The 16,575-nt window shown below is 40.2% G+C and overlaps 1 protein-coding gene across 1 annotated transcript in view; it reads right to left on the bottom strand.

Annotated features, from left to right (window-relative positions):
- LOC124162356 overlaps positions 1-16,575 on the bottom strand; it is a 132,002-nt gene that overhangs the window by 84,745 nt on the left and 30,682 nt on the right. The window contains exon 2 of the mRNA XM_046538866.1: positions 3,466-4,347. Within this exon, the coding sequence (XP_046394822.1) occupies positions 3,466-4,347 (882 nt within the window). The remainder of the gene's footprint in view (positions 1-3,465; positions 4,348-16,575) is intronic.

Here is a 16,575-nt window from a genome sequence, read left to right as displayed (position 1 = left end):
GGTCCAAGTTTCGCAACACGCTGTCATTTTACGAGGGACGTTTTTTTTCAACCTCCTGTGGGCCATGAACAGAAGACGGAATGATTGATTAAAAATAATTTCATATAGGTAAACCTTGAGTACACTTGTGGTTTCCTTTCGACATAATCGCCTCGGCGATTGAGGATTTGGTCTTCCCTGTGGACAAGCTTTACTATAGTTTCTTCATGGGATGTTGCCGCCAATGCCGCCAAAATGTTGCCTTTGTCCTGAAGCCCCATCGCCCGTTTGAAAACGCTTCCATCCAAGCCACATCTACATTTCAACGTAAACTTGGAAGTCACACGGCACTTGGTCGGAATTGCACGGCGGGTGATCAAAAACGTCCCATTGAAATTGCTCAAAGAGTAGTTTGGCTGCATCAGCACTAAGATGACGGGTGTTTTCATGGATCAGAACACTTCCAGAAGTCAACATTGTTATACAGAGCAATTTCTCTTACTTTAAGTACAATGTAATTGTTTGTATTCTGTTTTTTTTTTTTGTTATTCCGTAGTAATTATCTTTTTTTTTCTTAGCGTATTGTTGAAGTTGTTGATTGATGTCTTCCTTTAAGAAGGACGTTGTCCATCTTGTTTCTGATTAAGTATTATTAAAATTGATCAACTTGAATATCCTGTCGTCTTAATAAACCTAAGAAAATCAAGAAACATGTCTCTTCTTTTGTTTTGTATGGGAATGGGCGTTATGTTTCACACTGTTTTACACTCTAGCCACAGTGCATTCTTGTTTATCGGTAGAAAGGTCAAGACATGTCAATGCTGAAGACGTTAGGCGAGTTTTCTGGCTGTCGCTCCGAAAGGCACACTTGCTGGGAGAATAAATTGAGGCAGTGTTGTTGATGAGATTGCCTCTAACCTTAAACTAACAACTCACGGTCAGAAATGACTTGAGCGTGTAGTGTGGAGGACGCGCAGTCGCCCTATGTACGCAGTATCCGCCTGTCCCTTGTACGGTGTTTTTGCTGAGCTATCGAAGGTTGGAATAAAAACGTTCCTCGTACTTCAACGCCAGCATACACGAGTGGAGGCATCAACGCTCTTCGCCACGAGGACTTAAATCTTCTGCGCATTAGAATTTTCTTAATAAACGCATTAACTTTCCGCATGCATAAATGAAGTAACATCTTTCGCACGTTTTTAATCACATGGTTTGCATAAAACTTCAAATATACTTGCAAATAAGCAATAGTCACAATGACATTGTGACCAAAGGAAGTGGAAGAAAAGTAAAAAGTAACTGAATAACACATTCAAGTTAAGCTTTACAATATAAAGGCGTCCATTATCGATATACATTCCAAAGTGAATACAAGAATGTTGTAAAAATGTACCTGATGAGTTACACCACAAAATTCTTATCACCAAATAAAGCTAGGGAATTAGATAAGGAACATTAACAAATGAAATTAAAAAAAAACAGAAATCTCAAAAATAAATAATAAACACATTCAAGTAAAGCTTTACCACACGAAAGATGTTCAGTCTCAATATTTATATCAAATAGAATAAAAACATGTTGTAAAAAATACAACTGATAATTTACACTACGAAATTATTGAAAATCAAATAAAGTTACGGAATCAAAAAAGAAGCATGTACAAATAAAAATAAAAGAATCAAACAACTCATCCACTCACTGCAATACCACGGCCCTTAACGAGTTATATTGATAGCATACACAAGCCAGAATACCGATTATTCTTTCGTACATAATAGTACGGTCATTTGATGGAGCGTCGAAATAATTTTATTTTAATAAGTTAGAAATTTAATCGCTTCTCAAAATTATTTCGTCAGGAAAGTCGGCAGAAGGTAGGGGAAAACATCTCCATGCATAGATAACTACTATATTTTCAATTGACTCACTGGTTTCGAAGTTAGCAGAGGTTTGCGTTGTTTACAACAACTCCGTTAATTTTTGTGGTATAAACAATTTGTTTTCGGCAAACTGCTAGTAATAGATGTGGCTTCTTTATATCAAAATTGCAAGTTATAGGAACGAAAACTACGGGAATGCCAAGCGCTCAAAGTTGGGCACCTTGATTTTACGCGCAAAAAACGGGTACTGTTTTTAGAAAAAATTAAGTACAGGAAATACTATTAAGCCCAAGAATGTTTTAACTACATGATATAACGTAGAACTAAATTCTCTTTCGTATCATTTTTATTGCATTGAAATCGATTGCTTCGTTTAGACGCTAGAGCTCCTCAAACTCGAGTATCTTGCTTTTTTTACAGACAGTAGATGAGAACTAGAGCAGTAAAGCGGCGCGTAGATTGATGGCAGTGAAACTGTGGAAGCTGTTTAGAAATTGAAAAAAATAAATTAATACCAACGAGGATGATATCCAAACGGCCGGCACGGCAAATACCTAGTCATCGTCAGAACATAATAGAGGAATATCAGCGACTGGGTTCAACACACTAATGATAGCTCTAGCCTCGCATCCAACGCTACATCCTCATTAATTTCCGAATCCCAATTCGACGTCGCAACTCTAACAAAGAAGAAAAAATCAGTCTGCACTAAAAATAATTCAAAGGAAAAATGAGCAATGTGTTAAAAATTGCTACGACCGAATAGAATAGGACGATATAATACGAGAGTTTGAATTGAGCGTTGAGGCCTGTTTACATGACACATTAGCATGTATGAGTTAATCTCTGACTGCATGAATGGTATTGGTGGACCGAAACCGAACGCGCATTATTTCATGAATCAAATTAGAACAGGTTCTATATACTGTCCATGCATTCGCATAATTTGGGTGGTTACAAGGTGCATTTTGGAGTTCATTCTAGCGTTCATTCTTTTTAGACATAAACTTGTTCGAGCCACTGTACCTCAATAGGCCTTTATAAAGCTTCAACATGAATGAGGCAGGGAGCTGCTAGAGACTCGGAGGCTACATGATAAACTCAGATTACTTGAGCAATTAAGGGCAGATATCTTTCAGAGCGATTAAGATAAAATAATGCAGGAACCTCACTCGCATTCTAGGCAGATAGAAATGATAAAATAAAAGAAATAATTAGCCAAAAGGATATTTATAAGAGTTCATTTTTCCTCGAACAATAAAGGACAATAATTAATGCTAGGTGGGTCTATCGTCAAATCAATCCAATAAGTACCAGGTCTTCTTTTTAAAACGGCTAGTGTACTAATAACCCCCGCCATACGACGATTGAGTTGAGGCAGCTTGAGGGGTGGTATGTAGCAGTAGATGAAAACCCGATTGAGAATATTCGTGGCTGAAATTTGCAATAATACCACCCACGAATGCATGGAAAAAAAACGCTGACACATATTTCACAAAGTCCTTTATTCGGAGCATTATTTTTTTTTTGAAATAAATAAAAAAGTGAAATTAATTCATTCCTCTGAAGCAAAATGCATGCGCCATCTGCCTCCCAATAGACTCACCTTTCTCCTTGTCTCGATGCCGTCCTGTGCTCCCGGGGTACGAACACCTCTTCCTCAGCCCCTTCAGGGCACTGGGAGCCAGCACGAGAACCAACACGCACACCACCGCCATGGACACGCCGGCAGCCAGCCAGTGCCGCCAACCCCATTCCGCGATGGATGCTCCCTCCTCGCCCTCCGACGAAGAACCCGAGTCCCCCGCAGAGGAGGTGACTTCAACGCCCGGGGCCGACCCCCCCGAGCCCTCGGGCAGGAGGAACATGCCCTCACGCCTGAACCCGGAAGGCAGGGTCTCCAAGTACAGCGGCCTGGCCGCCACCGCGTGCAGCCCGCTTCCCAGAGCGTCCCTCGCTTCTTCCTCCTCGCGCGCCCTAGGCCTCGGGACCCTCCGAGAAGCGGGCTCCATGAGCCGCGGTGGCGGAGGCGTCGTGGGACCTCGGGTCACGTGCCGTGGAGGCAGCAGGGGCTTCTGGGACGGGGCCGCACCGCCCCCGGGAGATCGAGCGCGGGTCGTCGCGCCATCCACGGGCCTCCTGGCCCCCTTCTGGTGTTGGTGGTGGTGGTTATGGGCCCTCGGGGCGGCGAAGGACCAGTCGATCCCGAGTGCGGAGAGGGTTCCGCATTGCGTGTCTCGGTGCGGCTCGCAGGGGACGACGACGACGGGCGCCCGGGGATCGGAGCAGACGGAGCAGGCGCGGCAGGACTCGAGGCGCAGGTCCCAGGTGTTGCCCCTGGGGCATTTGATGGGGCCGGAGACGGCGGGCAGGGGGGCGGAGAGCAGGAGGAGGGCCAGGGCGGGCAGGGCGAGGGACGGGGGGGCGGCGAGGGACAGAGCGGCCGAGAGACGGAGGCGCCGGCGGCCGTGACTCGGGTGCATCACTCCTGCGAAGACGAGGAAATGAGGATTTAAATTCAACTACATAGGGCAAGTAGATTTAGAGAACACCACCACAAAGCAAAAAAAATATTCTAAAGTATAAGACACGGTCTCAGGCGTTACTTTGTGGAACTGCTTCATCATTGAATAAAATAAAATTACTTTGTCCTTTTCCACACTATATTTTAAATAGCACGACCCGGGTTTCAGCATCTAATGCTATCATCAGGTGATGCCGATGCTGACCTGATCAGCCGACCTGATGATAGCATGAGATGCTGAAACCCGGGTCGTGCAATTTAAAATAAAGTGTGGAATAGAACGAAGTAATTTTATTTTACTCTATAATATTCTAAAGATCAAATATTCTTCATGGTCCCCCGTTTGACAAGAAATGAAATCCATTAATTCTAATGATTTATTCATCTAAGTACTTGGTCAGACAGCAGTTCTGCCACGCTAAAGTGTAACAGTAACATGCAAGACTACACTTTTCCCAGCGAATGGTTGCAGTGAATTCTTCCCGGGATTTCATCCGGGTAATCTTCATCCCTGCTTTGTATCATCCCTGTTTCGTAGAAATCCTTTTCTTTCGTCATAAGGGTCGATGACGATGGAAAAGGATTTCATCGAAACGCCGGCGGCGATGGAGATAGAGGATGATACCCGGATAAAATCCCGATAAGAAGATAATATAAAAAATACGGCTGTCATACTAACAAATGATGACGATGAGGCGTTGAGGCAGTTAGAAATCAAGAAACATTGCGGAAAGTACTCAGCTCCTTAACTTTATGGCAGGAAATTAAATATGATGAGATCGCCTTTATCTGATCACAACTTATTAAGTCATAAGTCTTGCATTGCTATAATGGCATAAAATTTGAGCTTATGATTTCATATAATTATTAATTGCAAAAATGTTGGCTGATGTAACACCTCAATTTGCACTTTAACATCCAAGACAGCGGTCTGGATTAATGCTGGTAAAAACCAAATCAACGGTTAAAGTGTATAAAGAGTAAGTGTATCAGTTTACGTATGTGATCGAAGTACATTCTTGAAGACGGCAAAAATAATAAAAGAAAAGCCAGTATAACAAATAGTAGTAAAATCGGTACAAAGCTCCGATCATAGAATGGGAGATTAAAGTGTAAGCATTAACTTGCGGCATTCGTGCTGCCATTCATAAGAGAGAACTTATGACCTCGATATGCACCCTCTCCCATACATTTCTACCTCCCCGTGTATAATCTCTTCTGCTTCCCGTCATAGGCCCAATTCGTGCAGAACTAAAAAAAAACACAATGTTGAAAATATCGTTCATCCACCGCAATCCGAGTAGATATTAAAAATTTATCTCCAAGGAAATTTATGCATGTCTATGAAAGGTGTTTCTGGTCAACCTGCTTCATTCCTATCAACTAATCATTATAAATGCTCGCATTTATTCGCTGTCAGGCCTTACACAACCCGTTTGCTTTCTACGCACCGAGATTTTTCCCAAAGCGTTGCTCCCTTCACTCGTTCCCTTCCACGATATGCCAGCCTAAAAAATAGCCTCATTACATATTGCCGTCGTAGCAGAAAAGTAATGCTTTACCCAGAGTTCACTCTGGGTAAAGCATTACTTTTCTGGTGGAATTAGTTATTACTTATTCGGTTCAGGTTACTTCCAACATCGAACTGTTTCTTTTCTCGAGATTTTTTATATATCTTCAGGGGCATGGAAAGCTCAGCTTGAAGACGCATAATAAAATATTCTTCCGCGGCGTACAACCTATGAAATCGAGTATAAATATTCATATTAATGCAATAAATTCCAAGACAAATGAAAAATTAGATGCACAAGGAATAATATCTCCATGACTTCTGGGTTTCACAGCGTAGAAATCTATTCTGAAACAAGAATTTCGCCGTTAAACTTCTTCAGAATAGCTTCTTCAGATAGAGGTGAGTCTTCGAATGGAACATTAAACCGTGGCGTCCGTAATGCCATTTATTAATAGACGACTAATGACCGACCTGAGGCGAGATAACTAAACTTAAAGACGCTGGTTGGATTATCTCCGAAGAATTAATCTCATTGTCAGAATACATTTTAATGCGATGTAACCGAGAAGCCAAGGAGACATACGCAAATAAACGCCATAGAAAAATACGAGTCATAATAAATAAATACGGTACGAGTTCATTGACTTCCTTTTCATTGGAATAAGCCTCAAAATTCAATATTGCGCTCTCCATGGTTCATAACAAAACCTGAGGATAGGTAATATTTTCAACAAACGAATAATAGGACCAGAACGCAGCAGCTAAATCGAATAAATCAAAATCATCGAATTTATTGCTTATGACAATTTAACTATCTCGTCTTTTTAATGGTGCAAGGTAGCTATTTCTTCTGGTAAATCTTTATCATCGTCATTTGTATTGTAAGTTCACACTTTTCACGGGCAAATACAATGTGAATGGCAGAGATCAAATAAAGTAATAATTTCGTACTCATGGCATACCCATCATCAGTATCGTTTTCCGATTGCACTTCTGGCAATATTGGCCCCTGTTTTTAGCGGCGTTTAACAATTAATGACAGTATTTCTGCATTACCATAAATTATCAAATATATAATAATTTTAACAATAATCAATAATATTATAAGCGATGAATATCAATGATGAAAAATGAGAGAAGCGAAAATCGTGAAGATATAACGATGGTCATATTTACCAAGGGAACTTTTCGCTCTTATATCATTTCCCCCATTCAAGACTATGGCAAGCCTCGCACAAAAAAAGTAATTTCCGATACTTATTTCTCATTCCTCCAACGTCTGATTTCTGGGAGAGATAATAATATTTTGTATACATTCGTACCTTCACGGCATAGCGGCAGGTCAAACAATTGAGGACGAATGATATAATTTTCGGTTTTTTCCCGGCAAACAATTGCGGAGAAGTTTTCTCGAGTTTCGCACCGGGTCAGGTCATCCATTTCTCCTTCCAACGTTTCGACTTTGGTTCCCTAATCCAATTGGATTCCTGAATCCCTGATGACGACGGGCGAGTTGTCCTCGAAACGTTGAAAGGAGAAATGAAGGACCTGACCCGGTGCGAAACCCGAGGAAAACTTCACTGCAATTGAGGACGAATGATATCCCCGTACATATGGTCCACAGAGAACCTACCATTCAGTATTGGACAATATTCAGTAAGAATAAGGTGGCGTTAAACCAATATTTTGTGTATCTGACGCCTAAAATTAGACGATTATCGATTTTTTTAATTGACATACCTAATACACGCGCTGCGGCACCACATATTCCACGGATTAATTCCCTTGAAGCATTCTCGGTATTTTACATTGGTAGCACCACAAATATCAGAGAGGGTTTGACGTGATTACAGAAAATCCTAGCTTGGACCTAAGATGCGCACTCCAAGAACCATTATCACTAGGGATGCGCTAAAACTCGAAAATTTCAGTCGAGTCGAGTAGTTGGTACTCGACTCGAGTGTTTCAAGTAGCATTACGAATTTCGAGTCGATTAGTTTCGGTTAAAGAGCTGTTGACGCCAGTAAGTTCAGAAATCTGGTGATAGGAAGCGAAATCGTGAAAATCATGTACTGATATCGTTTTTAAAATCATTAAGTAGTTCTAAAGCCTTAGCCAAGGAGTTTCAGCTTTTGTATACGTAGCAGTCAACCACTATATTCGTCAACGTGGACGCCAAATACTTTTTCGTCAGCCGCGGCGGCCTACCGTTTTTTGGAGGTGAAAGAAAATATATGTTTCTTAAGCAGCCCCATAAGCACATTTGAAATGAATTAACCTCTCCTAATTTTGACACAATTACCATCAACGTTCCTCATTACAATATCCTTTTTACATCAGGCTGAGGATTCAGAATAGAAAATTCACAATTGGAATGGAAAAATGAGAATATGTTGGAGCATGAATTGCTGTACTACCTGGTCCAGAAATTACCATGCTCGACTCGACTCGATACTCACGAGTACTTTACAACTCGACTCAAGATCAATAAGTGCTACTCGCACATCCCTAATTATCACGCTATCCCTGCCCTACTACGGTACGCCATTGTGATGCTAGGAATTTGATTTCATAAAATTATCAGGGGTGCCGACTTACAAAAAATATTGGAGGGGCCCAAACCGGGGACCTTTTAATATAAATTTTATGAGTAGTGAATTTTAAGTTTTTTAAGCATTTTAGAAGAGTCATATGATCAACATTATAACCCTGATCACTTAAATCTCGATATCTGGACACTCCGGGGAAAATCGACAAGCCTGACACATTTTTTCCTCACATCTGTAACGAATTTTTGGGGGGGCTCGGGCCCCCTCAGGCCCCATGGAGTCGGGGCCTCTGAAAATTATAACCCATTCCTATATTAACCACTCAAGTGAGCTGACAAGGACAAATTTTCAAATTAACGCCACAGAAAACTACGAGACAGCATAAATAATTATTTTGAAAGAACATTGGCTAACAATTCATTTTAATAAACCTCAAAATTCAATATCGCGGCCTCCATGAGCTTATCGCCAAAAATGACGATGACATCTTATATCTTTAGCTAGTAAATTTACCGAAATTATTAATGCCTGGCCATACCCATATCCTTGGATTCAACGATCCAAAACTCAAATCAACGACATGAACCATTTCCGGGGATTAAAAGTACCGTTACAAGCATAAAGAGTCATTCGAATATTAATTAAGCCTAATTTACAGATTCGTCTTCCGCAAACAGACCCCCTCGATGTACCCTTGTCAACGTTCAAAGCCACTCATCCTTCACGCCTAACTCAAAAGCGCTCCATTGTCATCGCCAGAACTGGAGAGTCAGGAGTCACGAATATCCTCACCCCCTCCATTCAACCAAACGGCTTGGGCGATCCAAACAAATCTTTCACAAGCTAATGACGAATTCCTTTTAGCTTCCGAAACATGGAGCAGCAGGGGACGGATTATTCTACCTTGATTATAAACGTTAAATCAAAAATAACCCCATCAAGTCACAAATCATCACAGGAGGGAATTCCGACACAATGAACAGTACATCACCAAACTCCATTAAATGATACCTTAATTTCTACGCAAACATCAATGCATCGAATTCCAATTCCAATTCTGTAGGAAAACTTTATAACCTAAACCGATATCCAATTACTCAAAGGTGGAAAATATGATAACATTTATCTACAACTATTCATATTTACTGATAATTGAAAAATGAAAAAAGTGGGAATGTATTCGGTAAAAATAACGTGTCGTACAACCAATATTTTTGAGATAGTAAAGTCTAAAATTAGACGATTATTGATATTTAAATAGGCATAATTTGCATTTTCGAGGTTCTAACGTTAAAAGACGTCATTTCCCTGGTTCAAGTATTTCTAAGTCATCTTATGGCACAATGAACGACGGCTCATGATTTATAATAAAAAGCTCTGGGCTGTTAATTAATTTTTCAAATAGATACTACGCATTTCATTCGAAAAGGATAAAAATTATCAACGGAATGATACTTTGGTCATAATCATCAATTTAGGAGTGAAAATGTCTGGCACCAGTATGAACAGTCAAATTATTTCACGTTAAGGAAACTGAATGCAATGAAATCCCCGTTTCCTTTACTTTTTCCAGCTCAACACACGGTCAAAAGAGTACACTAGACAATTATATTCGGCTTAAGCATATGATGCCTTTGTTGGTTTTTTCTGTATTTTACACACGGCTAATACTTAAATAGTGGTAGACGACTATTCAAAAACGTATTCGATAAAGATGATACAAATTGCAGTCGCCATAAAAACATCACATCTTTTATACTGGTGCCTGATATTATAAATTAAATATCCCATCAGATGAGGAATTTTACAGTGAAATAAAATCACCTGTTTATATTTCTTATCCACTAAAGCCACCGGGGCAGCATTTTATCGACCCTTCTTATGACCCACATAGCACCCTCTCTTCTTCCCCTGAACCTAACATTTTTCCCTTTTCAGAAAACTTCATCATATCATCGCATCTCACTCACCACACGGTCCGTTCACAATCCCTGCCTGATCTTTATTTTACACCGTGTTCTCCTCTCCCATCCCATCACCCGGAACACCTCCTCGTTCATTTCAAACGGTGAAGATTTTAAAAAATAAAACCCAGACGAATAGAGAGGGAGTTTTTTTACCCATTCCTACTCTTTATCGAGTTCCCTCACACTACCGCCTCCTAAGTGAATGTCCTGATCTAGTTACACTCTCTGGAATCTAGTAATCCCACTTTGCAGGGCGTGGTCACCATGAAAACGAAGATCGCGTTCCGCTAGGCTGGATCCATTCATCTCCTGCTGTCAGGCAGGGAATGAAAAATGCCTGAGCGAAGGCTAGAACATAGCGGCGTACTTCACTCCCACCGAGAAAATGAAAATTGGAAATGCGTCCACATTTGTTCCCTCAGCTCAGTGACACACATCTTCAACACCGATTCACTAATTAGGAAGAAGTCTTCCGTTGACTTTGAATTAAACTTTTTTTCTGAAGCTTAGGTCGCAAAAAATGTTAACTGCCCATTCACCGACATAGTTCTCATCGCTGGCACGTAAGGATTACATTCACAATGTAAATCATTCATCGAACAAGATTAGATTTAAACCAATTGATTAACGCTAAACAATAATAACTACTCTCTAACATGAGCATAATTACGAGGTTTTCAGAGGGAATGAATCCACAGACAGGCTTATACCAGGTTATACCAGATTAACCAACAGGATTATACCAGAGGATTATTAATGGGTTATCCGGTATGTAGGCACCCAAATACTACTGTTCATTTTCAACCCTTCACATTCCTTTTAGCCCGCTATTCTCCCGAAGAATTACATTTTATACAACTTTATTCGTCGTTTACAAGCCCGGACCTCTTCCTTCCCATTTTCCCGCCGACCTAACTATCTTCACTCTGATATGATTTTAGCATCCCCCCGCGAAGTACTCGTTCCATCCACGCCTTATTTCTATATCCTCTAGAAGCTTCCTTTCCTTACTCACCATACCTCTCACTTCCTGATCATCTCCGTTTTTCTCCATCTCGGCTTCACAATTCCTCTCCATGGACAACAATCTTCAAAAATTATTGCAACTCTAGCGGTTAAGGTAGCATTAGGATTTTTGCGACCGTCACCGATCTCCAAATTTCATTTACAATTCCCAAAAAAAAAACATATTCGCTTAATTCTATCTATAAATTCCTTTCTCTTCTTTCGCCATCCCCGCTTACTTAACATTCTTCCCTTAACCACTATTTTTAGTATCCCCTCTCCGCTTAGTACGAGATTTCACAATAATGAGGACCTTGTGAGATCTACGAAACGGTGGCTTAAACGTGCCGGGTCAGAGTTTAACCGTAATGGAATATATGCCTTATTTTCAAGGAAGCGTAAGACTATTGAAAACGGCGGAGATAACGTCGAAAAAGGCATGGTATTTCTAAAGTATGTGTTAATACACTGTAAAAATTGGAATGTACTTGAATTAAGGTTGTGGTGTCAGGAATATTTTGTGCATTAGTTATGGAGTGACCCTCACTTTAGCTTCGATCAAAACCCTCTTTCTCCTCCGTATCTCTTTCAGAAGATTCTTATTCTTGCCCACCACTCCAAGCATTTCGTTACCCCTCTTGTCTAAAAAATAATTAATGCCAACTGCACGCAAATAAATGTACTTTTTCACTCGAGTCTAAAAAGCAGCACGTTTTGTGAAGCATTACTTTCTGTTCTATATAGTTAGCAACGATAAATTCATTATTTTTGACTTAGCCACGGTTGAACGAGCCCAAGAGGTCGATTACCACCACCTTCCAGACTGGTGAAGTCACTCCTGGAACCAGTTCGGCGTTTGTCAGAAGGAAAAGAGCGAATTTATCGCACCCGCACGTGAGGAGCACTCTTCATCCGAATGAATCGACACGTTACACGGTAATTTCTCTTTGAAACCCAAACCGGTTACTGACAAGATACAGGTGGTCCGTATTTTACGGAGATCCGGATTAGAGGCAAAGGTTCGAGTACGGCCTTCTCTTTTATCAAAAAATTATCTTCTCCCTCTGATCATAGGCTCAGGAAAATCCATCAAACTACTCAATGTGAAAAATAAATTATTCCATATCCTTATACGAGGTCCCGCAACGGACAACTGTGCATCTGCATCTACATACTACCCCGCAAGCCACCTAAAAGTCGTGTAGCAGGGGTGTTAGGACACCAGCCATTTGCTCATAAAAAGGAAATGCTCAAACGAAATTACGACTGGTATTTGTTTAAGTCCTTTATGGTTGGGGGGGGAAGAGGAATTTGTACATCTATCCGTTCGGCAAAATATCTATCTTAATTTATCGCTTTTGCCGGACCTGCAAATATAGTGGGGCTCTGATATTATGTTCTCCGTGTCGCTGTTAAAGATATCCATTCTCGATTGTTCAAAAAATCTAAGCCTACCGCGCAGCCTCCGAGTCTCCAGTGGCTCCAAGCCTAATTTGCTTAACATCTGGGTAACCCTGTCTGTTCGCCCGCAGCAGATCTTGACGAACCGCAGAGCCTTCCTTTGTATTTTATTCAGTTCTATGATTCTTTAGCGTCTAAAATATCTACGATCGATCTATTTGTAATGCAAATACCAGTAATCCTACTGCATAAATTTTATCGAGCATGAATAATATCAGAGGGTACATCAATAAAACTCGTATACAATACAACTTTTCAGGAAAGAAGCCGCAATAATGTGCGTAATAAGTAGTCCGTTAAGGCTTGACTTCGTGGAAGTTTGCGATACTGAAAATGAAAATGACTTATTTACAGTAAGGATGAAATTCGCCAATGCAGTGTTTTAAATTTACTTTTTTAGTCCAAAAAAATTGAATACCATAGCCGACCCGGGTTTCTACACATAGTTCCATCTACTACAAAATGTACTAAATATTACGATACCGAAGTATATTCACGAGAAAAAAATCGTGGTAATTGCCCTCGTAACTTGGAATTAATTGGAATAGCGTCCAAAACTTCGAAGCGACAGAATAAGTAAACAAAGCTATGCTATGCTATGAAATAGAGATCCTAGACTGGACCGACACATTAAATGAAAGACATACGATCGACGGAGATCACGTTTCACGAAAATAGCCAAGGCAAAGGGAATTTCATGCTTACGACTAGATAAAATTTTCCAAATATATTATGAGGATGACTAAGAACACTCTCTACTACTACTACTCACTATTCATCTCTAGTAATACTTTAATTAATTTACATTAATTTAATTTATAATTTACATTAATTAAAAAATCTACGAATTAGGCTTTTAACTGTTCTCTAATTATCACTTGTACAATTGCACTAAGTACAATACTAAGCGACCTTTGCCGGAGTATTGGCATTTTTCTTCCAAATTACTTCAGTAACAACGGGTTTTACACCCTACTTCGGCTCTGCAGGAATTGCAATAAGCAAATACTCCTTATTAACACCAATCTACAGCCACATGCCTCGAACATCTAATTTTTCATTTAAAACTCCTTCCCCAGGGGCACCAGCAAGCCCGCATATTACTGTAAGCAATGCATCATTCATCGCATTCCTCTCTGGGTCCAAGAAATTTTCGCTCAGAGTAACAACCGCTCATTATACGACACCAAAAAAACTTAGTATTCCTCAGGATGCAAGCATATTAACCACTGAACCATAACCTTTGGCGAGGCTTCCCCATCAACTCCAGAGGCCATTTTACTCTTTTCATGAGCGCTTCTTAGGAGAACCCACTCGATGCATAGTTATTTATTACCCCCTTAAGGACGAAAACATTGTATAATTACGGCCATAGTGTATTTTTTGCCGGAAAATAGCTTAATAGCCCCTATACACCTTGGTAATTAAGGATTACTCATGGGACCCAAAAGTCTAAAATATGTAATAAATCATCAAGTTTTCTGAGGGTTTCTTCGGGGCAGACACTCAATTGGTCCGCACCAAAGAAATTAAGCCAATAAAGACTAAAGGAAATCAAGTAAAAAACGAGGAAAAGGTGCTGCAGTGGCTGACATGAAGAAACCACCGGATGAAGAAACACAGACAGCAGGGTATCTATGTAAGTACCTATCCACATTTTGGTAAAATTATCGTGTCGCACCAGAATGGTGGAAAAATTGTTACGAAAATACTGCAGATACATAGATACGTCAGACAAAATAGCCATGGAGACTGGAGCAAACATCTCATTATTCTAGATCTTGGATTGGACTGTTACAGTTTGAAAACTACTTGATCAATCCGAAATAATGATTTTAGCCTCAAAATTAGGGACGCAGTCTTGTTACATAATTAGTGCGTCTCGTAAGTGGATCACGTCTACGCATCTTAACTTTTGAAAGGAAAGTAGCACACTGCGTTAAAATCGTACTGACAAAGTGGTTCAAACTTTTCGTGAGGCTCGGCCTGAAGGATTTTCGAACTCATGCCCAAAATTATTTTTCTATTCATTAATAATACTCATTCGGATCAGACCAACTCAAAATGGCATACGGGTCACATAGAAGCAGAAGATAAGTAAGGATAAATAGTAAATGAATCTTCAAGATAAAATATCGAATCGAGATCCTAATTCAATTCGACAAGAAATATACGTATATTTTTATGAAAAATGTTACTTGTTTGCGGTAAATTGAGGAGTTGATACCTGCACTCAAAGATTTTCATGGCCTACGAATATACAGTAGCGGTTCATTTTAGCAACGTATGAAAAATTAATTTTTGTAAAGACACGGAGGAGATTGAAGGTGTGGATGGAGCCAGGACTTAACGAGGAGGGGATGTTGAAAACAGCGCTAGAGGCTCGAACGTTGGGTAACGACGGAGATAAAGGAAGAGAATAGGATATTTAGATAGAATCAAAGGGGGAAGTACAAGGTGGAAGGGGAGGCTGACAGAATACTTCTCAAGTACTACACGGAAACCAACCTTAGTCGGTAGAATAACAATCATTAAAACGGTGTTACACTATGTGAAATGAACGTCTACGTGTATGACGGTTTAAAAAGCCAAAATAGTGCAATATATCGAGAGCGGCTATTTTATTTTAATGGATGTTGAAGCCTTACTTTCTCTCCATTCGATACCAAACTCATGAATCTGAGAAGCGAAACGTGACTCATAAAATGCATTTTGCCGGAGGTTACTAATACAATGATACAGCAAAAATTACGATATGTTTCGTCCTTCTAAGCGAAAGAGAAAGAAAAAAGGAGAACATAAGGTGAGCATTAATGGATTTTAAGTGCCTACCACTAAAACCGCATACAACTCTGTGCAGCGATTATACGGCAAGATAAAAAGCAAGGAAATCGTGGGTGCCATAGAACGCCACTAGAGGGATTTTTCTTTTTTCAACTATGAAGAGAGAAAGAGCGTATAAGACCACAACCGGTTCCTGCGCACCTGCGAGCGAGGAGATGGGGAAGGAAATCGAGGCATTCAGAGAAGTCGAGTAGAGCAGCAGAGCGAAGGGCATTCCGTCAGATTGAGGATAAACACGGGGAAAAAAACCTGAAAAAAATGGATTCCCAAGAGACAGCACTCTAACGGTACGCTCGGGACGATATTTTGTACTGCTTAACGCCGATAAAAAAGCAACTAAGAGATGTAATGCGGATGTGAGCACCTTAAGATGACTTATGTAAAAAGATAAAAACTGGACATCAAACCCGTTACCGGAGAAAATATTTCCCGAGGTCCCGATGACAATTTTTCCATACAAAATGAAAAAAAAACAAAAGAGTAACAAAGTCAAATACATTGGTCTCCGCCATTTCCTAATAATTCTACTATAGAGAGTTGATTCAGGCATAATCTGCTGGAATTATAAAATATTGTAAATTAAATATTTCACATCATCCCAGCGGGATTATGGCTATTCAGCATTCAGCCAATCTTCCACCATCCATTGCCTATTCACATGCCTTTTGTGGAACTAAAAGCTCGTACACAGCAACCATGCATGACAGTACCGCATTACATTACATTTCTACTTCAATTGGTCCCTAGAACCGAAGAATCAACCAGGGGCATTATGGCCGCGAATAATAAGTAGAGTCATTTCTTTTAAGCTAAGACATTCAAATAATAATTTGATACGGAGGTGATACAAATC

This window comes from Ischnura elegans, chromosome 7, assembly GCF_921293095.1.
Source record: "Ischnura elegans chromosome 7, ioIscEleg1.1, whole genome shotgun sequence".
NCBI classification, from domain to species: domain Eukaryota; kingdom Metazoa; phylum Arthropoda; class Insecta; order Odonata; family Coenagrionidae; genus Ischnura; species Ischnura elegans.
Note: the sequence above shows the minus strand (reverse complement) of the source record. Positions and strands in the feature narration are given on the sequence as shown.